At 39.0% G+C, this 24,871-nt stretch overlaps 1 protein-coding gene across 2 annotated transcripts in view; it reads left to right on the top strand.

The window, feature by feature from the left end:
• LOC135225236 (amyloid protein-binding protein 2-like) overlaps positions 1-24,871 on the top strand; it is a 277,676-nt gene that overhangs the window by 142,348 nt on the left and 110,457 nt on the right. For both annotated transcript variants that reach the window (XM_064264566.1, XM_064264565.1), the window contains exons 6-8: positions 3,921-4,061; positions 5,514-5,636; positions 18,359-18,483. In XM_064264566.1, the coding sequence (XP_064120636.1) occupies positions 3,921-4,061; positions 5,514-5,636; positions 18,359-18,483 (389 nt within the window). The remainder of the gene's footprint in view (positions 1-3,920; positions 4,062-5,513; positions 5,637-18,358; positions 18,484-24,871) is intronic.

The following is a 24,871-nucleotide window of genomic DNA, read 5'->3' as shown; positions in this document are numbered from 1 at the left end:
TAAGGGACCTGCCAAACCTAGTTCGCGCATCGAACTCTGCCTGGATTAGGGAATCCGGCAGCCTAGGTAACTTCTCACCGAACTGGTCCATAGCGCAGTCCGGCTTGAGTTTACCCAGCGTGAAAGTAGCTGGCAGGTTTTCCCATAACTCTCCGAAGGCGGGGAAGAGTGGAGAAGTAGACTCCGACTCTCTCAACTGTGGAACGGGCTCATCCTTGAGGACTGCCTGAAGAGCCTTCTCCACCAATTTCGTGGCGAACGGAAGAGAGACCTCCTCTTCCGTCGCGAAAATAGTGAAGGGGCTCTTATAGGCCTGGAGTCTAGTGTTAGTACACTCCCAGTCCTCAAGGCAGTGAACCCATTCCCGTTGGGCGTGATCTCTACTGTAGAGGACTGACTCCTTCGAGATCTTGTCCTCTCTCGTAAGAGCCGTTGGCGTCAGCCTAGCATACCCGATGAAAGGCTGTGACAGACCCGGAGGATAGAACTCGAAGTCCTCAATCCTTCGAGTGCCAAACTCCGGGATCGAAATCATCCCGTCCTTAAAAGGAGCGTAGGCCGCTACTCTCCATGGATTGTCCATAGAGAAAGCTGGCAAGGAGTCGTAAGGCGGAAGTTGGAGAATCCCCGTGCTAGAAGCAGGGGAGACTGGGGGAGGAGCCTGGGATAGCCCAGCTACCCGATCCTCATTCTCTCTCATTCTATTAGAGAGTTCCTGGACCGTCTGTCCAGTTTGAGACAGACTGCTCGACAATTGCGCGAACATCTGCTCAAAACGTGTTCCCCAAGCTGAAATTTGGGAACCTACCATCACTCCTACCTGCTCCATCATTCCTGGTGAGACAGGAGAGGGAACGCAGGAGCTGGTGCTTGCCACCCCTGCCGGCATAGCCGGAGAGGGGGCAGCGGAGGCGGGAGAAGGCAGCGACTCGGAGGTAGCGCGAGCCTTCTCCTTCGAAGCCTTGCTTCTGGAGCTCTTCGACTGGGAAGAGCTCGGCTTAGCCTTCACCGCGTCGGCGTATGAAGTCGATGACTTCCTGGCCGAAGAAGACGAAGACGACTTCCTAGAAGTCGTCTTAGACAAGGTCTTCGGTTCTCTCTTTCCCTTCTCCTTAGGAGGTACAGAGAGAGCGGGAGTGCGGCTAGGGATCTCGGATCCCGGAAAGCCTTGGAAAGAGGCGGAAGAAGAAGGGACAGGAGAAGATCCAGGAGCGCCCAAGGAAAGACCTTGGGCGCCCGACAAACCTACCTCAACCAACAAATCCTCACTTACTACCGCCATCGGCTCGAGATTCAGGTCCAGGGCGGCGACGTCCGGAACTGACTCCTGGGAGGCTACGACCCCAAACGAATGCTGGAGTTCTTGTTGGATGGTGGCTATCACGGGGGCGGCGGACAAGGGGTCGACGTAGCCCGTCGACTTGCCCGCAGGGAAGATCTGGATGGCCAGCTTCCTATCCAATATGTAGGGCTGGCCCTTGGCGGCGTTTTTCCCAAAGCCGCCTACCCACGCTTTCATGTTCGAGGGCGACTTCCCTCACACCGCTAGCCTGAAAGAAAGGCTGGATTAGCTACCAATTGCGGACAGGGTTAACAAACTTACGAACTAGAAGTTGTTAGTAAATTCATAAGTAACCTCATAATGGACTTACCCCATCCCCCAGCTGAGCGACCAGGTCGTAGCATATAGCGCAGGCCTCGGGGTGCCAGACGATCGACTCGTTGTACGAAGTGGCACACGGGGCGTGAGACCTGCACTCGTCATGTCCACAGGGGTCATACAGCGTCGCATTACAGGCGAGGACCTGGCAGTTGGTAGCCTGTAAGTGAAAACGTACATGAGTACAGAGTAAACACTTACAGCCTAACATATGCTCCGCTGGTGCCGGAGCGATAAAGTTAGATAAAACCAGAGCCCCGCTAAAATACGTGTGGTAACCAGGTTGGAAGATAGGCTATGGCTCCGCCAGTGGCGGAGGCACAAGAATCAACCAACTAGGAGTGGTGGTAAAGGAAACCACGACGGATAATGGCGGGGATGGTTGATAAAATGAATAATAAAAATACACAATTCATTGTAAAATATCTTATAATAGGGTATATATCCTTAAAGTAGCAAAATAACAACATTAAAACAACTTCTCTCCACCCGTCTACTAGAAGAGTGCGTAGGTAAGGGTAAGCTCCCTTCCGGTAGCGGGGGAGAGATATAAGGATATAGTAGGCAAGCAATCGACCATCCATAGCACCCACCCTGCCCGCTAGCGGAGCCAATATCCTATAACCAAAGGGGCCCCGGCTGCGACGGAAGGCTCCTTTCGTATCGTAAGGGAGGTGGCTGAGTAATGGGGAGGGGGGGGATGGAGGTCCCGGCGAAACACGGCGGGAGCGAGGAAAGGGGGGAGGGATGGCCTACTCCTCCCCACCTCACCAACTACCCGTATGGAGACCCGGTACCTCAAAGTGGTCGCCCTATACCCCCTGCTGGCGGAACCCCCCCGGTCACCTCCGAGAGTGTGAGAGAAGGCGATGAGGTTGTTATGACAACCAAGGGGTCCCCCAGCTCCTCCCTACATCAGAGAGGGAGGGAAGGGGCAGGGTAAGGTGCTATAGTACACGTGACCGCAAGTGGCCTAGGCCGCGAGCAACACAACCGTGGTAGGGCCACGTGAACCAAGCTGTACCAACATGTGGAACAAGCACCTAGGCTAGCCTAACACCCTAAATAAAATCATACATCGAAAAGGGGGAAGAGACACTTTTAGTAAAAGAGAAAGAAGCCCAGGAGGAGGCAGACTGTTCCGAGAAACAGAAGCCTACTCGGAGCCAGCGATAGCCGATGTAGAGCAAGAGCCGGGATGCTGGGCCGAAAATAATAATAATAGCCCTAAATACCAAGCTAAGAGAATGGTAGGAGGGCTGAACTAGCTAAAACTCGATGTAAACAATGAATGTGAAAAAGTAAGCCCATAAGCATAAGAAGTCCCAGTATGGAGGACCGGGAATTCTTACGAGGCGGCATGGCCGCCACGAGACAACCGAGGAACCGTATTTGACCTATAAAAAGGAAAATACTGGTACCCGGAAGATAAAATTACAGTAAAATGTTACTTATGAGTTACTTAACTTAGCCGTGGCGATAGCAGCGTTCCATGATTCCAAAGCGGATAATCCCAAGAAAAAAACACGAGCACAAGAAAATGGCGACTTGTCGCTGGTGCTAAAAATTAAGGATGACCGCTACGGGGCGCTGCTGTCCGTGGCGTCCTCTAGTAGTAGTAGTAGAGGCTACATCGCCCGTGGTATCGGCTCTCTCTTGGGGGGATTCTGATAGGGAAGTTCTAATTGGTGTTTGTCTCGTGGTAGTGTTCCACACTCGCCCTATCTCATACCGACACTTCTTTTTAAGAGTGAGCGAGTCAGTTTACTGACATTTTCTTAATTTTGTTTTTCTCTGGTAATTTTAGGCTAATTTTACCTAGAAAGAATGATGTTAAGGATTACTTTCATAGGCCGACACGAGCTGAGCCCAGAAAAATGTATTGTACAATAGGTAAGAAAATTTTATAGAATAATGGGAACCTAGCAAAAGCCTGGTTGCAACATCATCTAAAGATGGGAGGCTTAGTCATGTGGTTGAGGTTTGGGAAAGCTTAATTGGAGTTTACTATCTCCTGAATTAATATTTGTACTTTATTACTTACAAGTTTGTAATTAATCAGGGGTGCTGTAAAAATAAAATGATTATACTGAAGCATCCAAATTTTTTTCAGTACATATATGCCATCCTCTGCCTACAGGAATAGTCCACATTTGGCAGAAGCAGTTTATAACTTTCACCAATTTCTCATCTTTGTAAGAGATTGATTCATTTGGGTGTAACTTCACAATAATTATTAATTTATATATTTTTTTCACAGGCATATAGTTGGAGTGTTAAGGCTTTACATGCTCTTGTTTCCAATTTCCCAAAACCAGCTCTCATAGATGTGCTAAGACAGTCTGCAAAAGCATGTGTATTAAAACGTGAATTCAAGAAAGCTGGGTTGCTAATTAAACAGGTATGTTAGTAAATTGTAGATACAGTATGTATGTCTGCACCAAAAATGTTCCTCGTATTTCTTTTTTCCTATTTTCGTTTAGTCATGACTAGAGAGAACACCAGGTTTCTTATCCATCAGCCTTTTCAATATGTACTTTATAAAAGCAAAAATATCTGCATATTTTAACAGTAATAACTGTCAATTCAAAATCATAGGATTTTCTGTTTAGGGCTGTTATTGAATAGAATAGGTATTGCAATTTCCAGCTTCAAAGATGGTAATTTTTTTTTATAGGTCAGAAATTTACCATTCATCCTAGAGATCGAAGGTTGCATTTTTCATTGGCTTATCCTCACATGACAGGAAGGTTATATGTACTAGACAGTAATCAAACTTTATATGACATCTGTTTAAATTATACTTATTTAAATAGTAGTAAATAAACAATAGTAGTATTATAAAAAAACTATGTTGTTACAAGATGCTTTCCTATATTGGCAGACTATATTAAAATGAATCAGTGGAAGAGTATTGATTTGCATGTTGTATATTTGGATATTACCTTTATTTTCACTCTCCTCAGACTACACTTTCTTTAAAAAAATATTATTAGCTGACAAATGGAATTGCAGTAGTGTATGTCAAAAGGGTTTACTGTACCAGTGCATCTTACTATGACATGACTTCCGTACTCAAACTTGTTTGTGTTACTTTTACAAAATTAGACAGTAACACAGAAAAATATCAGATTTTGAAGGTTAAAAATATTTTTCCTTACTATTTGCAAATCTTGTGGGGATTGTAATCTTTATCCTATTTTTTTCTGTTTGGGATGTCGTGGGTGAGGTATGTTTAAAAAGTATAACTGTTAAGAATGTTATTCTATATTTTATCTTTCGTAAGTAGTGTTGAGTTTTTCCTTTACCTGAGATTAAATGAAATTGCTGCATAAGCCTCCATCCAGTATTGTCAGAAACCCAAAGTAAAACACTGTAGTAAGACACTGTAGGCAAGAAAAATTGACAAAATACAGTTGTACACTTTATACCATATATGTTACTTGGTTATCTGTTTAAGTTTTTGAATTTTCTGGTATGTCAACTACAAAGAAGCTTGTTGAATGTTACAATCAGTGAATCCATTAAAACAAAGTATTTTTAAGATAAATGCACTGAATCAGCTGAATTCACAGTACTGCTGCGTATATTGAGACAGTCAGTGCACATAACACAACAACCCGCTAACAAATATTCTTTGCCGTATCTCTTTGGCCAAAGCCTCCTTGATTTTTGTCTTTTAGAATCAGCTAATTTTTTTGGCTGTACACCACATTTACTTTGCTTCAGTCCACTTTTGACCTCATACAAATTCTTTGTGGAAGGCCTGAGAATTAATCTGTGAAGCCCTTTGCTTCACACAGAATGAAGGCACCACTGAGGATGACGATCAATTAATCTGTGTCACTTCCAGGCTGTCATGATAGCAACAGAAGTCTTTGGTGACAAGCATCCTAAGTATGCTGACACACTCATTGACTACGGATTCTACTTGTTAAACGTTGATGCCATCAGTCAAGGTGTACAGGTGTATAAGGTTAGTGCATTGTACTCGGTTAACTGCATTAATATATATTGAATGGTTGCAAGTCTGTACTTTTTGTGCATGTATTTTCTGGTCTCCAACTCAAAAGTAAGAGTAATTGTTACTCATGACTTGTGTGTTTTTGGATGACTTAAACTCTATTAATGTCATTCAGTTAGTTTTGTTTTAGATTATATGTTTTGGCCAGAAAATTTGGTAATTGGAATTTGATGTTGGCTTGAATTATACATACTGTTTTTTTTTATTAAAAATTAGTTAAATTGGTATTAGCTACAATATTGGATGAGATTATTGTGAAATTTGTGAGTTTTTATGTACTATCTCTATGAATTCAAAATCTAGTATTTTACGTTTTACCCAGTAAATGATAGAAATTAAATTATTTAGAGCTGACATATTTACTACAGGTTAGGCAACAAACTTCATTTTCATGACCATTCCCTCTGTGAACCATTCTAAACAAATTTGGCGTCCATGTCCTTAACTAACATAGTGGTAATATTTGTTAGAAGCTAAGATTCAATATGGCTGTTGCTACCACCTTGAAAAATGTTAATCTTTTTTGGGTAAACCAACTCAAGAATTCCAAATCTGAATTTTTGTTGATTTTATACATTTAACAATATGCTTTTAACCTAGTAATCCACGACTGTTGCTGGCTGGCTCTGTCTTGAAAAAAAAAGTGTACTTTTTTTTTTTTTTTAACTAAGTCAGGCATGAGGATTGAATCTGACAAAAATTATATTACTACTCCCATTTTGGCCTAGAAATCCAAGATGGCCACAGCTGCCAACTTGAAAAACTAATGTTTGAACATAAGTACTACCTAGAAATATCACTTAAAAGGCTCTTTTGTTCATAAGCAAACAAACCTTCGGTCTTAACAATAGGATAATTTTCTAGCACCTAGCTGGAGCCGGTTAAACAATTGGAAATTGAAAAGCAAGGAATCTGTGAGATCTGGCAACGCATGCATATATCGGGTGAAAACTGGTCAAAGACCGTGCACCCATGCTATAGAGTTTAGTCTTTTTCTTAACCACCTGGGTGGGGTGAGAGACGTGGTTGCCTACTCTTCGTCATCCCGGTTGTTTGCCTGTTTTCTCTCTTTTGCTTGTCTCTTTGTGTGTGTGCTTGTGTTATTATGGCTTCCTCTGCATCTTCTCGGCCTCGCCAACATATGTGCCTGGAGACTTAGGTTTCCTGTGTTCTCATTTCCTGGCTTCTTCGGCTACAGACCCCCATTCCACAAGAAGTAGGTGTCATGCTAATTTTTGTACTATAACGAATCCCTGCTTGGAATCTTGTGCGTGGCCTAAATCACTGTGGAAGTTATTTTATAGTAATAGGGAGCATCATAGAGTTCATCCTTCATGGGAAGGGTTTTCATCACCTCACCCAGATGCTTCTTCTTCTTCCTCAGTCACACCCCATGATGCTAGAGTTTGTGTACCTGTCTCTCCTTCCTTTTCTTCCATCAATTCATCATTGGAAGTATCAGGAGGCCCTCATGCTGGTATAATGTGTAATGTCGCCCCCTCTCCCTTGGAGGTTAACTTGCCTCCCGGGAGGGAGGAGGCTATTTCATCAGTTTCTTCTTTCAGGATCAGAGGCGTCCAAAATGGCGGCGCTCTGGGCATTGCTTGGTCCACGGGGTTCATCCTCCTTGGAGGGTTTGCTGACCCATTTCATGGATGCTCACCTCCCCCCTTAGGCCTCCCCAGCTCTACCTCCTCCCCCTGGCTTTCTCTCTGTGGTGCCCGCGGTCAACCATTTTGTAGTGCACTGCCTGAGTATCATCTTATCGCTCCGCCAGTGAGGCATGCCGCTAGCTCAGGTCAGGGGGAGGCCGTGACATCTCTCTCAGTGCCATTGGTGATGTCACTCCCAGTTCCATCGGTGACGTCACTCCCAGTTTCTTCAGTAACGTCACTCCCTGCTATGTAGGCGTCGTCGGTTGGGGCTGCTGCACTTGCCTCGCTCCTCTGTGTCGTCATTGTTTGCTCCCGTGACATCACTGCCATCCAGGATGTATCCTCTTCTATCCATGTCGTCTGCATCCTCTTGCGGATCCATCCGAGGCTTTATGTCTGGCGGTTCTTAAGAGATTGGACTCTATTTTTGAGGATAGGTTTGCTGCCATCTCTGCTGAGAAGGCTGTGAGCAAACGTGTTGTGTCGCCTCCCCCCTCCCCTGCCAAGAGGGTGTGTAAGGAAGGAGTGCAGTCTTCCTCCCATCGATCACCTCCATCTCCACCGCGTCGGTGGAGGGTTAAGGAATTCGTTATTTCTTTGTCAACGAGTGAAGAGCAGCACGTCCGTGTTCCTGAGAGTGTTACTGTTTCGTCTCCTTCCCCTGTGTAATCTGCTGTTGCTGCGTCGTCCTCTTCTTTGGGACACGAGTGTGTTGCAGCCTTGCACGTATGTGCGTATGTTGGTGATTTGTCTGCTACTTCTGCTCCAGTGCCTATTCATCGTAGTAAGGATCTTAAGGCACCTGTGAAAAGATTGAAAGTTGCAAATGCAAAAGTGGGGCAGCAAGGATGTTCGATGATGCTGTTCGTGGTTCGACTCCGAGGAATTCTTGATCTGCATCAAGAGTTTGAGATGCTTCTCCATTGAACTTCGTGTGTCTGTTCCGTGCTGATGCATACGTTGACACGTACGTGAGTCATCTATTGCGAGTGTTCGTAGTAGTGTTCCTAGTGTTGTGATTGGTTCGTCGCAGGAGTTGGTGCATTGGTGTCTGTGTTGGCTGGTGCTTCAGGTTCTTTGGCTGCTGGGTCTGCAGTTTGTTTGCACAATGAAGGTGTGTTGGATAAGCCTGCATCTTCTTCTCGCCGTCGGTCTCCATTGCCAGAGCAGGAGGAAGGAATCACACAAGAGTTTGTCTTCCTTTACCAAAGTTGTTAATCTCGTTCGTGGGTTTTCAACAATCTGGAGAGTAAGACTCCGTTCTCGTCCATAAATTCAAGATTGGGACTAAGCCGTTTAACTTGAACCAGTTTCAGCTGAACCTATTCAGTTCATAACAGCACAGTGGTTTTAATCTGAGTATAACATTTTTTAATCATTTTATGACACAACATTGAACCCAAACACAAATGAAAAGTATTAGAAGTAACCAGTACGTATTATGCTTTCTTGTGAAACTGATTTGAGATTTTAACTCTTAAATCATTAATATAGGTTGCATGATGTTTAAACCATTACTCAGTTAGTATCAGAGCACTCTTCCCAACTAGACTCTGACCAGTCAGATTCTTATGACTCCAACCTTGCTGTGTACATCATCTAACGTTTTATTCCCTTCATCCACATCATCTTCCAAGTGATTGTCAGCTCACCATGGAGTATGTAAATGGGTGGGGAGATATCCAGTCTTGTGGCATGAGAGACATTTCACATTCTTTGATTGGGGGTTTTTTGGCAACCATGGTTTCCAGCATCATACGTACGTATGTGTTTTGTGTTGTCCCATAGTGACCCATTTAAACTTGATCATAGCAGCTTGGCAAATGGAGAAACATCTAAAGAAAATGTCTCAAACTTGGATGAAGCCTGAGATGGGTATCCATTGATTTCTTCTTTTGTTCTGGCTTTTCACGGCCTTATTAGTTTATTTGAATTCTATAAATTCACTGCCCAGCATTGCTATTATCACAATGAACAATTTCATTAACACTTACAAAGCTGTCAAGACCACCCATAACACTGACTTTTTCTTGGGATTTTCTAATCTCTTGCCTGAGACAAAATTCACCATACTAGAGGACACACAATGGTGGAGGTTATCATGAGAACTACTTTGTTAGTGCTATAACAGATTATAAATTAGGCTTTGACTTCTGTAGTAATCTGTTTGTTCCATTTGACGTCCTCAAGGAGAGAGAGAGAGAGAGAGAGAGAGAGAGAGAGAGAGAGAGAGAGATGAGATGAGAGAGAGGACGAGAGAGAGAGAGAGAGAGAGATTGGTTTGCGATTGAATTGCTAGGTGGTTATTTCTGGGTTGTCTGCAAGTGCGGTTGCTGTGTCAGTTTGTGATCAGAGTTCTGGGCAGTCAGTCAGTAAAGGTAGTCAGTGGAGTCAGTATTGAAGGCATTGAGGGTCAGTTTATATTGTGTTTTCTTGAATTATTGTTGTTGTTGTATGCTTAGAGTTGTTGTGCCTGTGTTGCTGAAGTTGTTGTGCTTGTGTGTTGGAGGATTGTTAATTTTGTGAGTTCTGTATATATGTTGTAGATAAGTTGCTGGAGTTGTGAGGTGTTGAGTGTTGTTGTTGGTGAGTTGTTGTGGTTCCTTGATGTCGTAGGTGGTTGTATTTGCTTGTCCTGTTGTTGTTTTTTGATGTTAGTGATTGTTTGTGCAGTGGTCTTTTGTTGGGTTTGTTGTTGTATGGTTGTAGTCCTTGTTGGCTTGTTAGTGTGTTGTGTTATGACAGCTGTATCCAGCAGACAGCGCAGCTCCTCACCCTGAGTGAGTGGTAAGTACAAGTGTAGTTTTAGAGAGAGTTTTTGGTTTTGGCTCATGATCCCACCACATGGTAATTGCAGGTTAATAGAATAAAACTCATAATCCCGAGGAGTCTTTCATTAATCTTACTAGTGCATAACTTTTAGCGATGTTTAAAAATTTGTAGCATCTGTTTATTGAGGATTGTGGACTGAAACACAAAAATAGTGGAATTTGATATTTGATGATTAATGTCATTTAGAGATGCATAGATTTTTTGTAGTCTTACAATTGTCTTACAATTATGACAGAATATAATCTTAACTATCTGAATAAACCATTCTAATGTCAGTTAGATGCAAATGCATTTAATCAGCAAGATATGAAAAGGTACATTCTTCTTTCAGTTTACTAATCTGTATAAAATGACTACCAAAGTCTTCTATTTTGGTAGCTTACAGAGCAACTTTATAATATTCCAACATCAAAAGTCCCTTAGGTTGACCCAGAAAAATAAAAATTGTCATTGCATCTTAACATATGGCAGTGTGAAACTACATCATCCCTTATGGTGCCATTTTATGGGGTAACAAATGGTTCTGATAAAAAGTGTTTTTTTTTTAATTTGAATTTATTTTAGTTAACTCTTTAAGTCTGGCAGATCTCATTTTGGGATGCATTATTGGTTTGTGGTCACAGAGTATTCTTGTGTGCTTGCTTATTTTGTGCCTTAACCCTCTTACGCCGAAGCGGTAAAAAAAAAAATTGTCTCCCGTGTGCCGGAGGTGTTTCAGAGTGAGCGCGGAAGTGGAAAAAATATTTTTTTCAAAAAATCACAGCACGCTTAGTTTTCAAGATTAAGAGTTCATTTTTGGCTCCTTTTTTTGTTATTGGCTGAAGTTTAGTATGCAACCATCATAAATGAAAAAAATTATCATTATCATATATAAATAATGCAATATATGATAGTGCAAAAATGAAATTTCATATATAATTGTATTCAAATCGCGCTGTGCGCAAAACAGTTAAAGGTAAGTTACTTTTTTTTCGTTGTAATGCACACTAAATTGCGATCATTTTGGTATATAACACATTGTAAAACGATATAAGCAACACAGAGAAAATATTATCACAAAATAATGCATGAATTCGTAATGCGCGGACGTAAACAAATATTTTTTTCAAAAATTCACCATAAATCTAAATATTGTCCTAGAGACTTCCAATTTCTTCCAAAATGAAAACAAATGATTGAATATTACTATACTGTAAGAGTATTAGCTTACAATTGCAGTTTTTGACCATATCTGACGAGTTAAAGTTGACCGAATGTCGAATTTTTTTATATATATTTTTTATATGCAATTATTTCGGAAATAAGAAAAGCTACAACCTTCAAATATTTTTCGTTTTATTCTACATGAAATTGCACACATTTTCATATATAAAACTCTATGAAATGCCTAATATGAAACGGAGCAAATATTCCGAAAATGGGATGTACACATTTCAGTGATTTGTGGCAGAGAATCTGCGCGCGGAGGGAAGGAAAGATTTTTTTTTAAATTCACCGTAAATCTAAATATTTTGCTAGAGACTTCGAATTTGTTTCAAGATGAAGATAAATGACTGAATATTACTAGACTGTAAGAGTTTTAGCTTACAATTGTTTTTTTTCTACATTTTTCGGTAGAGTCAAAGTTGACCGAACGTGGTTTTTTTCTATTTATCGTGATTTATATGCAAATATTTCAAAAATGAGAAAAGTTACAACCATCAATTATTTTTTGTTGTATTCTACATGAAATTGCGCACATTTTCATATATAAAACTTTATGTAACGGCTAATTTAAAATGGTGCAATCGGAAGAGTTACCGTGCGGACGTAAAGAAAATTTTATTTTTTTCATAAATTCACCATAAATTGAAATATTGTGCTAGAGACTTCCAATTTGTTGCAAAATTAAGGTAAATGCTTGAATATTACTGGAATATAAGCGTTTTAGCTTACAATTGCGTTTTTCGACCATTTCGGTAGTCAAAGTTGACCGAAGGTTGAAATTTTTGCAATTATCATTATTTATATGAAAATATCTGAAAACTGATAAAAGCTACAATCATGAGTATTTTATTGTTGTATTCTACATAAAAATGCGCACATTTTCATATATAATACTTCATGTAACGGCTAATTTACAATGGTACAAAAATTATGTCAAAGTGACGAAATAATTTTTGAGATGTGTCACAGATACTTTTTAGTGCGGCAAGAAAGAAATTCGCGCTTGCGTGCCTGCGTAACGATTGTAAACAAAACAACACCTTGATCCGTGAACTCCCAGCATCCCCCAAGGCGCGTGATTCAAAAGTTTTAGGCTGGTAGGCCTATAAGTATTTTTCCGCGAATTTAAAAAAAAAAACTTTTGTAAGTCAACATAAAATACGTCCAGTTGGCACACGGGTGACAAAAAATTTTGACGTAAAATACGTCCAGTCGGCGTAAGAGGGTTAATATCTTAATGAAACTGAGGGGAAATCATTCACATGGCTTAAATAGGCTATAAATAACTAATTGGCAACCTAACAGATTTTAGCTTAGTGAGTAGGTGGAAGACCAACTGTCCCCAGCCCAATTGACCAGTAACCTACCAGGTTTAGCTCAGTGAGTGCTGTGGAAGGGCAGTTTTCTATAGAATTTCATGAAGGAAAGTGATAGTACTAATCTCAGATCTCCTAGCCACTTACATCTGGTGATTCTGACCATCTTCACATTAGGTGTTGTTGGTTGATGGTGATGATACAGCTTGTCAGAAATAATATAGTTGTGCTGAATTCAAGTCCATATTGGGGCAAAGCGGAGAGACTCAAGAGATGAAAGTCATTTTACCAATGGCATATTCTTGCATGCAAGAAAATGCATGAAAACTTGTTTGTGGTATCTCCTCATATGGGCACCATCATTGTTGAGAATGCTGACCTGTCAGCTAGAGACTAGAACACTTCATAGTCCTAACAAGATATGTACAGTATTCCACATAAATATTTAAAAACCATCACAAATATAGTTTCAGTCAGTGCTGTGAGAAGAAAGCTATGATAGTAGGAAACATTAAAAAATTTAATAAACAGCCTCTTAATGCTGCAAGGCTAATATTATGGTACACATCATTTCGTTAGTCACAGAAAGAAGAAAGTTCGAAAGCAAAGAAGGGACAAAAAAACATAACTACAAAATCTGAGCTTTGATTTTAAGTAAAAGAAAAATGTGTTTTATTCTAGAATACACTTCAAAAATAAAAGTACAATGTGATTTTATATATAATAACTTACCTAGTAATTACTTACTAAGAGTTTCTATTGCATGGCAGCTTGAATTTTGATTGCAGTAGCTATTTTTTTGTATAGGTAGGTGACTAACCCCTCCCACTTTCATGGAAAGAGAGGAACAACTCGACCAAGAGCTCAATTTGTTTCTGCCAGCTTAAGACCACACACAGTTTTGAGAGTTCAGCTTGGTTTTGGATTCAGATTGTTATCTTCCTTATTGGTGAAGTATTTTGCCTATGGTAGCATTCAGCATATTTATTTAGTTGGTTTTTCTAGCGAAACCTTAATTGGACTCTTGTTCTGAATTGCTGATTTTGACTTTTATTATTAGTTGGCTTATGTCTGATTCTAGGGCTTCTAGTTTTTGGTATTGCAGAATTATTTGATGAAAGCATATATGGTTCCACCCTCTGCACTAATTGCAGAGAACAAGTGTGTTCCATTGACCCTAACTGTGACGAGTGTAGGGATTGAGATGAGAAAAAATGGAAGACTAACTTTTCACCAGACTAAGTTAGAGAGAGACCGTAAAAGGAAAGTGGCTTCTAGAGCCGATGTAAAGTCTAGTAGCACAGATGTGACTGTTGTCTCTTCTCCTGTGTCCAGCCCCCCCCTCAGATGCCACCTACTCCTTTGCCTGGCTCCACCCTTCTGAACCCAATTGCTTCACCAGCCTCAAGACAAAATTTGACCAAAAGCTTGGTATAATTGTTGATACAGTGGCCAAGTTAGGTGCATCAGTATGTGTCCTTGTGGACAAAATCAGTGAGAAAGGTGCTAGTGAAGTGATAGTGGAGGAGGTGGCTGCCCATCCCTCCGACTCTCGTAGGCAACGGTCAATGCCATACTTCCCTAAACCTGGGAGTATGCACACTGGAAACCCAAGGTAGGTTGGTGGGGTCAGCTCATGGGTAGTTAGCCCTTTGGTTGTGCCTGTTGCATCTCAGGAGTTCTGGAATGTCCAGTCCTAGTAAGAGGCAGCAGTAGTGCTTTTCAAATGTCTCTCGCCCTTTTAAAGAGCCATTCATTGCACAGGGATCAGTTTAACCCACTACCCAGCAAAAGGTTTAGAGAACCTTTACGTAGCCTTCAAGCCTCCTGCAGTGCTTGGGATAACCCGGAACGTTTTTCCTCAAATGATCACCAGTATTTGGCACCCAGGCACTCATCTACATCTTATAAGTGCCCAGTTTCATCTTCCAAGCACCCTCCCTCTCACATGTGACCACATACCTTGTCCAAGCGCCGAGCAGCAACCGAATACCCTGTAATAGCTGAGCACCCTACAGTCTTCGAGCATTCTCTGGCAGCCAAGCGCCCATCTTCAGTTGAGCACCTGGTATCAGTTGATAGTCCAGTGCCAGTTCATGTTGGTTTGGCTTCTTCTTCTAAGTGTCCAACACCAACTCCAGCTCGCTTGACTCCCACTAGTCCGTTGCCAGGTACAGACCTTCCAACTTCTGTAGAGCTAGACCCTTCTTTAGCTCCTATCCAGCGTCAGTTAGATAACATTTTGGGACTTCTTCAGAAACCTTCATCTTCGGATGAAGAAGATATAGAACAGGACTCTACCTGTCAGCCTACGTTCCATTACTCAGGTATTTGTTGCAGAACTTCTCAGATTTTTTCACACCAGCAGCACCTGCTTCTCCGGCTTCATCCATTATGATGAGTAATTAGCCTTCCAATTCAGCAAGACTGCCTAAGATCGTTCTCTCAGTCTCTTCAAAAAAGGCCTTACAGGAAGCGAAAAGTTGGCTTTCTGCAAAGAGAGAACACAAGCCTCTTTTAGCATTCCACCTTTTCTCCTCTTGCAGAAGGTATCTGTCATATGCTATGGGAGAAGAACCTTCTTTGGGAATGGTTACCTCCTCCCAATGGAACTTCATCAGGGTAATTGACTCAGCTCGCAGGTCCACCTTCACCTCTGCGACAGTAATGTTTTTCTCATTATAGATGGTTCACTTGCTAAAAAACTTGTTTAAGATTTTTGAGGTATTGAGCTTCCTTGATAGGTCTGTGGGAGCATTAGCCAGGAAAATTCATGAATTTAAAGTGCTACCAGAGGATATCAAGAAATGAATTTCTAATCACCAGAAATAAATTCCTCTGATTCCATGTTGACAGAGCAGGGAATCAAACCCCCGACTACCGAAGTGGTAGGCGAGCATGTAAACCACTTGCCCAGCATGGAACAATATTTTGATAAAGCTATTAGGAATGGCTTACAAGAATTGGCATCCCTTTATGCCATGGGGATTCTTGAAAAGACAGAGCTCTGGGTTTCTTTTACCTCTAAGGGCATAACCACAGTTACAGATATTTCGCCACATTTACATAAGAAGTTTACTCAAGATCTCGTAACACAATCTACTAGATGCTCCAAGAAGTGGACCACTGTAAGTGCCAAGTCATCTTCCCTTCAGCCTCAGCCCTTTTGATGTGGCCAACAGGGGTCACAATCTAGACTGCGACCAATGGTTTGTTTTGCCTTGCGAGCCATTAAGAAATCCTCATGGAAAGTTTTTTTTTGTTTGTTTGTGTATTATAGTTAATGATTACTTAATTATTTGAAATGAGTACATACTGATTATTTATACATTTTATTGGCATATTTTAAGCTTTTAGCTTCTTAGGTTTAGATGTCAGAATCATAGACTAGGCTACAGTAGCAACTGCTAACATAGGCTGGGCTTATTGCTAAGGGACATATGCTAAAGTCCTAATATATGCAGTAAAAATGGGGTTGAAAATTGCATGCAGTTGAATATTACTCAAGTATGTACAGTATTTTGCCTTTTTGGAGTCATATTTCTTCCGTCGTAACCCTAGAACATGTGTTGTAACCTTGGAAATATAATTTACTGGGGTGTTTTTGGAGGGCTTGGAACGGATTAGGCATTTTACATGTAAAATGTGGTTCAAGATACGAAAAGCTCACGATACGAAGGCCGCCTCAGAACGGATTAATTTCGTATGTCGAGATACCACTGTACCGGTAAACTTTACTGACTTTCAAATATTAAGTACTATTAAAATAGTACTAGGAAAAACAATAATTATGTAATATATAATTTATGCATCCAACTTCATAAAAATTACAACACTGATAAACTTAAAGATTTACTTAACAATGTCAAGGAACCTACATTATTAGTAAGTAATTTTAATGCGCCCAACCCAATATGAGACTGTAATTGTACAATCTCAAATAGAGTAGGAAGTAAAATAGAAGAATTCGTGGATTCAAACGACATGTGCTGGATAAATTAGGACAATCGGTACATATTACAGTATTAAAAAACACATGGAACATTTTCTTCAGTAGACTTAACATTGTAGAAAAGTATTATAGTAAACAGATTAAATTGGAGTACAGTTGATGAATTGCACACCAATGATAATTTCCTAATATTTATTTTATCATTACAAAATAATCCTATCAAGCATGTCACTCATTATAATATTTACCAAGCAGATTAGGAGCTATATGAATTACACACTAGGAATAACCCACCATTTGAGTGTTCAAAAGATCATAATGAAACTAATAAATTTCTTGTTAGTTTCATTAAAAATGCTGCTGATAAAGCAATAATAAAATCAAAATCTCATCCAATAAATCTTAAAGTTCCATAACAGTCTAATAAGCTAACAGAATGAGTAAAAATAAGAAATAGTGAGGCATTTACATAATTTTAATAAGTTCAATAAAACTAAACAAATAAAAAAATTGATATTAGAAGGAACACTACAAAAAATTACTATATTTTTACTAGTACTTTACGAGGTAGAGTCCTTTTACTTGTAAGGATCCTCTGACAAGTCTCATTACAAGGGCCTTACACCCTGCTCTGGTTCCAGTGTCTGACAACCGTACTTACCAGTAAAGATCACACAACAGGGAGGAAAGTTGAGCTTGTTCTCCCTCCTTAAAAAGCTTTTAGTTTGCTTGGTTGGACAGTTATTCAATGTGGTAGTCAGCTGACTTAACAGTAGGTAAGATTCATTCCAAATAATGAAAATTTTTATTACAAAATTATTTGGATACTTACCTACATTAAAGTGGAAATCGCCCAGCCTCCGCACATCTTAGTGGGTCGTTATGAAGAATTCTGACAAGAACATAAAAACTCCAATGCCACTAGTGGGAAACAGGTGATTACAGAGACAGTTCTAGCAGGTTAGCCAAGTGTTGTTTTTATTGTTTTGGATGCTAATCGCACGTAATAGTGTGAAGGTATAAGATAACTTTAACATTAGGCAAGTATCTAAATAATTAATTCTATAAAAAATTTTCATATTTTGAAAAGGTATACGTATAACCCTTTCTGATATATAACATGTCTAGTAGTATCAGATAAGAGTATTGATGGAAATTAAGTTTCTGTGGTAAAATTATATAGAATGTAGGAGTGGTGTCTAATTATTAACTTCACTTAAAGAGGGGTTGAAGAATTTAAAGATCTGTTGTGGTTCTGTCCTATCTTAATTGACCACTCTCTGTATGAGCACATTCAGTCCTTCCCCCATTCTCATATAAGAAGGCTCCTTGCTCAACATAAAAATTTCTATTGTTTTTATTTTTTCTTTTTTATATTCACTGGTTTCCCCCTCTAGTTTTACTTTAGGTCACTAATTTTGGCGCAATGGGCATAATTCAGAGTGGATTTTCTTTTGGTGTAACTTCATTTTCCATTATTGAGAATCATTGTTCGAGAGAAAACAATTTTTCTTTTAGCCACACATGTTCAAGTTTGTTAGGGGAAAAAGGAACTGCATATGGTTTTGACAGAAATGTCCAAAGTATTACATATTTGCTCTGCTGACCAAAGGTCTACAGCATTTTTCACTGAAAACATATGAATTGTGGCTTATCCTTTGCCTTAGTTGATGTTGACCCATAACCTTTGGTAATTCACCTATATTTTTTCAGACTGCCCTTGAAGTTCGTCAATATGTTTTTGGTGGTGTTAATCTTCATGTTGCCATTGCCCATGAAGACTTGGCATATGCATCCTATGTGCACAATTATGCATTTGGAAAGTTTGATCATGCAAGGTAAGCAAGTTATTGTTCACAGTGTTTAAAATGTAATGTTTTTATAAAGTGTATTTTTATACGGATCTCAATACTTAATTTCTACTCTAGGATCTTGGCACAACACTCATTTGCACAATGGTACAAATCACTTGTGTGGGAGAAATCAAAGAATACCATTCAAGAAAATTAACATAGAACCCAGATGACTGATTACTGTGTATTATAAAGGCTAGACTATAATAATGAGAAACCCTAGAAGAAATGTTTAGGCAATATTGGTAAGAGAGCAAACAGTAACAAACATTATAGGAAATTGCATTATATGAAAATTATAAGTTACCCAGTATGATATGAAAGAGAAAACCAAATAACTAACTGGAGTAGTGTAAAAAAACAAAAAGACAGAACGAGATCTAGGCACAATAAAGCAAATACTCACAGTAAGACACTTACAGTTACAATTCAGATAAGTGCAAAAAACGTAAAAGGGTTAACACTGACCAGGGAAGTGGTGACTCTATAGTCACACAGAAAAATGAGGATAGAAATTGGTTTCGTAAGAATGTGTAGGCATGGGCAGTAGAGACATCTCAACAGAATATACCCATGCATTGATTTACATGAGGGATACTGTTTGAAAGTTGGGATGCAAATCAGTTTGGGCATAAGTTGAATATGATAGGAGTGAGGTGAAATATTCTGTACAACAAAGATAACCTTGACACAAGCATGTTTACCTGTACCTCTGCATTGTACTTAGTACAAGCCTAAATGACATAAGAATTAAATGAAAATGTAGTGTTATGCATATTTGTTGTACTGTATTGTACAGTACTACTTAATATGAATGTTGCTGAGGGAGGGCAGGTGTGAATTTTGTAATCAGCAATCATTATTAAAGCTTTACAGAAGTGCAGCTTCTGTGATAAACAAAATTCATCATTAAAACCCATCAAACAGTCTTAATTTGCAATATCAAAATCCCTAGATGTGTGGTTTGTGAAGTCTTGAAGTAGGAATATTAGCTAGAAAATCAACTAATGAGTGCAATCTTGACCCATCAATTAAAGAAACAGCCATTCACATTTTTTCCATTTACAACTAGAATGATGAGTAATAAAGAAATTTATGTTATTATGAAAGCTTCAAGAATTTTATACAGTCCCTTCCACCATAATTGCCTGTATCACTATTAGAGTGGGAGGATGAGAGAAAATGATCTATATTTACAGTGAGATTCCAATGGATCTATGATTACTTGTGGACAGTAGTAGGTTAGAATCAGTTGTTGTTAACTTCTAGAAAGTGAAGCAATAGTTTGTCTCATTAACACCTTAACAAATTTGCAGAAAAGGAAAATCATTCAAGTGAAACATAGTCACTGTTGACCTTAGAAATCCTGTGTCCAAGTGAACAATGGATAAATTAAGATATTAAAATAAAAATGAGGATTAAAATAAAAATGAGGAAAAAAGAATGTCCCACTTCCTCTGTCAGATGTAGAAGTATATCTGTGATTAACGGCCCAAGTGAGTACATACGTAAATCCCTGTGCATAAGATCTCCTCATTAGAGCTTAGAAAAAGATTCCAAGAAGTACAGTATGAAAATGAGGAAAAAGAACATCCCACTTCCTCTGTCAGAAGTAGAATACTTATGCATACATGCGATTAACCTTTTCGCTCACTGATGATGGATATAGACATCATCCAACTTCAAGTCATTCATTTACTGATGACATATGAACACTTCAAAAAAGAAGAAAATAAAACATTGCACAAATCAGCAGATAAGTTGAGGATTATTTGCAGTGAGTGGTTCTAATATTTTTTATATACAGGCAGTCCCCCAGTTATTGGTGGGGTTTTGTTCCTGACGGGAGTTGATAACCAAAAATTGACATTAAGCGAAACATGAAAGTCTAAGGGCGCAAAACACACTTATGGTGCCGATAACCATTTATCACTGCCATAAGAGTGCCATAAGTGTTTCAGTACCATGAGTAAAACTATATTTTATATAGTTTACTATAAGATTTACTTTAGTAGCATACTTGATGAAAGTCTTACCTTTAATCCTTTTGGGGGTCTTCTACAATGTGTATGAACCTTGCAAAAGATTGAAGTTTTACTAATAAAATACATTATAATTAACTGCCAAATTAATAATATATAAACATGTGAAGTCTTTGTAAATGCAATGCATTTTTTGGAAATGTGGTATCAATAATGGTGGCAGAAATGCTGGCACTCTGTGGCCAGGTTAACAAAGTAATTTTCATAAAATAACCCAAATAAAACTCTTATGTATAATATGTTTTAGCTAACATGTTAACGAATTCATTTAATCAAACCAGCATGATTGAACAACCTATTTTCTTGATAATATGAGTGGGGACCATGTTACATACTAGAACCAGAGTGACTGAAGAACCACTTTTTCTTGTCTTTGTATCATTTAAATACAAAAATAAAATAATATTACCCTGTAGCACATTTTTCATAAAAATTTTACACACAAAAGCATAAAAAAATTATAAGCTACAGTAGGGTAAAATATCGCCCAGGATGCATTTTCCAGAGAGGTAAACGGGTACGGGGATCTTTGCCAGAAAAAAGCGAGATGCCATATCTCAAAATGTTCATAGAATTTTCTTAAAGATAGTTTCATTTTGTTTTCCCCACCTAAATTACCAAAGATTTAATGTTCTAACCTAGTGGTATGACAAAAAAAGTGGGGCTGGTGCAATATCTCAGGACACACTGATCATCACTTAGATATGCATTTTCATTCAATATTTATTTGGTTAGACCACAAAAAAATTACACTTTTAAGAAACTTGCAAAAGATTGAATTTGTACTTAACAACACTCGTTATAATTAACTGCCAAATTGATAATATATAAGCATGTGAAGTCTGTAAATTCAGTGCTGGTTTTGGAAACGCGGCATTGGTAGTGGCAGCAAAAACGCTGGCGCTCTGCAGCTAGGTTAACAAAGTCATTTTCATAAAATGATCCTAATAAAACGTAGTTATGTGTGATATGTTTTAGATAAGGTGTTAATGAATTCATTTAATCAAACCAGCACGACTGAACAGCCTCATTTCTTGATAATGTGAGTGGGGGCCGTGTTACAAGAATAACCTGTGTACAAAAATAAAAAGAGTACCCTGTAAACCACAAGAAAATGAAACTTTAAAGAACCTTACATAAGATTGAAGTTGTACTAACAAAATGCGTTATAATTAACTGCCAAATTAATAATATATAAGCATGTGTAGTCTTTGTAAATGCAATGTGTTTTTTGGAAACGCGGTATCATTAATGGCTGCAGAAACACTAGTGCTCCTAAACAAAGTAGTTTTCATAAAACGATCCTAATAAAACTTTGCTATGTATGTTTATTTTACACATTAATAAATTCATTTAGTAAACCAGCACAACTGAACAACCTAATCTCTTGATAATGTAAGCAGGGACCTGATACGTATTCATAAAACCAGTGCGACTGAACAATCCCTTTTTCTTGCCTTTGTATGATGTAGTACCCTGTAATACATTTTTCATACAAATTTTACACACACAAGTATGAAAACTTACAAGTTACAGTAGGGTAAAATATCGCCCAGGTCACATTTTCCCGAGAGGTAAGTGGGTATGGCAACCGTGCTGAAATAAGCAGGAAGCCATATCTCTAAAACTAACCATAGAATTTTCTTGAAAATAGTCTTATTTTATTTTCCAATCCCAAATTATGTAAGACTTGTGGTATGACAAAAAAAAAAAAAGAGGGGGGCGGCTGATGCAATTCATACTGGCATACATCTTGGGAATTTGGCCCTGATGGCAATGGTTGTTCAGTTCCAAACAACCTAGCAAAAAAAAACCTAACCTTTCAGAATGCTAAATGATGTCATGTTTTGTCTCCATAGATATAGACTTCCTCTTCTCACTAGCACCTCCATCAGATGTAGGATTTTCCCATTTGGGACCCATGCCGAACACTTAGGTAGCAAAATACTACAAGAGCGCTGCGTCGAACAACCTAATTACACAGGAGTCACAAAGAGATTAAAGAATTAACCATGCTTTCTGATACCGCTGTGGGTTGTGTGGTATTCACCCTCCTGGTGGATTCGCAGTGATTGACCCAGCCAGCAGTGAGGTTGTTGTCCAGTCAAGTGGAGTTAGGTTCACTCAGAAGCCAGTTCTTCTCTACCACCAGGTTATGGCGCCAAGAATGACTATGGCGCTGATAACCGAAAAATGGCACCATAAGCCCAACAAGGAAGCTTATGGCATGCTTATGCTGGTCTTATGGCACCGATAACCGGATGTTGCCATAAGGAACTGTATTTTTTATAAATATTTATGAAAATCGCCATAAAACCAGATCACCATTAACTGAATCAGCTGATAACAGGGGACTGCCTATATATAGTGGAACCCCCCCCATATTTCCGGGAAATGGGTACCTTTGCTAAGCTAAGTTTAAGGTTTGGTAGGCTACTCTTGGTTATTTGAAGATCAACCCTGGTACACTGGCTAGTTGATAAAGTTTACTTGTAGGGTAGCTAGTTAGCAAAGTTTACTTTTAAAGCTATATGTAGTATAAATTTGAAGTACTATATAGGGTAGAAATGATAATGGTAAAATCAAAGAATAGCCTACTACCTTTAAGTGTTCTAGCAGATCATATTCAGTCCTCTGCATACAAAGATGTTTGAGAACTTATCGGTGATATTGTAAATAACATTAGAGTGCTTCATTAACATTTACAACTGCACCAGGCCTAGGGCTAGGCCATGAATACCGTATGTACATTGTAGTACTATAGTCTGTTCACTTCAGGTAGATTCTTGGGTGAGTCCTATGCCTTAGAAACGTTTGTTTGGCGGCCTCTGATTGGCTAGTATCGGGAGGTAGGCCGCTTATTCAATGTCCCATATTTTCATCTGTAGCTTAGAAAACTAGCAATATGTTTATATTTCTTCATTATCTCACATTTTGCAAAAGATAGGAAAGTTTTGGTCATACCATAGTATTCGGTAGGAAAGTTTTGGTCATACCATAGGATTTGGCATTAATTGTACAACTAAATTATCTTTACCTGAAATCAGTTGGATAAAACAGAGGAAATATGAATAAAAGTGAAGAGAGAAGCATTTAATTCTTTATACCTGTTTTTACTTATCATTGGATTTTGCATCATTCATACAATAAAGATAAAATAAAACATGTTTTATATTTTTATACAATAAATTCACCCTGAATACGCTGGTGCTTTCAGATTTTAGATGCGTTTGATATGTGAAGAGAAAATGAAGTATATACATCTTATTATGTTGCATCCATACTTGACTCCGCCTGAAAGAAAAACAAGCTTACTCAGTTCTTTGTTGTTTATTACTTCACTGAGATTATTATTTCATATCACTCAAATAAATCTCTGGTATCTTTTTCCCTGGATTGAATTTCCCTGGCCCAATCTGAGATCTCTTAACGATACCAGATGTATCTATCTGATTATTTTTTTATCAGATATGGTCAGACATACTCTCATAAAGGCAGTCCCTGGTTATTGGCAGGGTTTCCGTTCCCGAGGGGGTGCTGATAAGCGAAACCACCATTAACCGAAACTTGGAGATTTATGGCACCATAACTGGTTATCGGTGCCATAAGCACTATTTTGGCACCTCTGTTAGGTGTGTTATGTCGCTGATAAACGAAACTCGGCCTGTTATGGCACTATAAATCTCTGATTTTATGGCACTAGACAAGCGCCATAAAACCGGATCGCCAATAACCAAGTCCGCCGATAACTGGGGACTGCCTGTATATGATATTGGACTGAAAATGTTCAACAGTTATCATGGGAATACTATCGAAACTGCAACCTTCTTATATCGCTAATTGGCAACTCAAAGCTCTCGCTGAGACGACCAATGCAACGGTGTCTTGCAGATCACCGTCTCTCAGCAATACTGTCAAACTTGAATAATTTATAGATGCAACATAATAATACATATGCTTCATTTTCTCTTCACATATCACACACATCTAAAATCTGAAAACTCCAGCATATTCAGGGCAAATTTATTGTATGAAAACACAAGTTTTACCTTATCTTGATCACATGAATGATGCAAAAATCCAATGATAAGTAAAAACAGATATAAAGATTTAAATGCTTCTCTATATATTCACTTTACTCATTGTAATTTCTTTGTGTTTTATCTTATTGATTTCAGGAAAAGATGATTTAGTTGTACAATTAATACTGAATCTTATGGTATGACCAAAACTTTGCCTATCTTGTGCAAAGCATGAGATAATTGAAGAAATATAAACATATTGCTAGTTTTCTGAGCTACAGACGAAAATGAGACATTGAGCGAGCTGTC

The sequence above is a fragment of the Macrobrachium nipponense genome, chromosome 13 (assembly GCF_015104395.2).
Source record: "Macrobrachium nipponense isolate FS-2020 chromosome 13, ASM1510439v2, whole genome shotgun sequence".
Taxonomy (NCBI): Eukaryota; Metazoa; Arthropoda; class Malacostraca; order Decapoda; family Palaemonidae; genus Macrobrachium; species Macrobrachium nipponense.
This window is presented reverse-complemented; position numbering and strand designations above follow the sequence as displayed.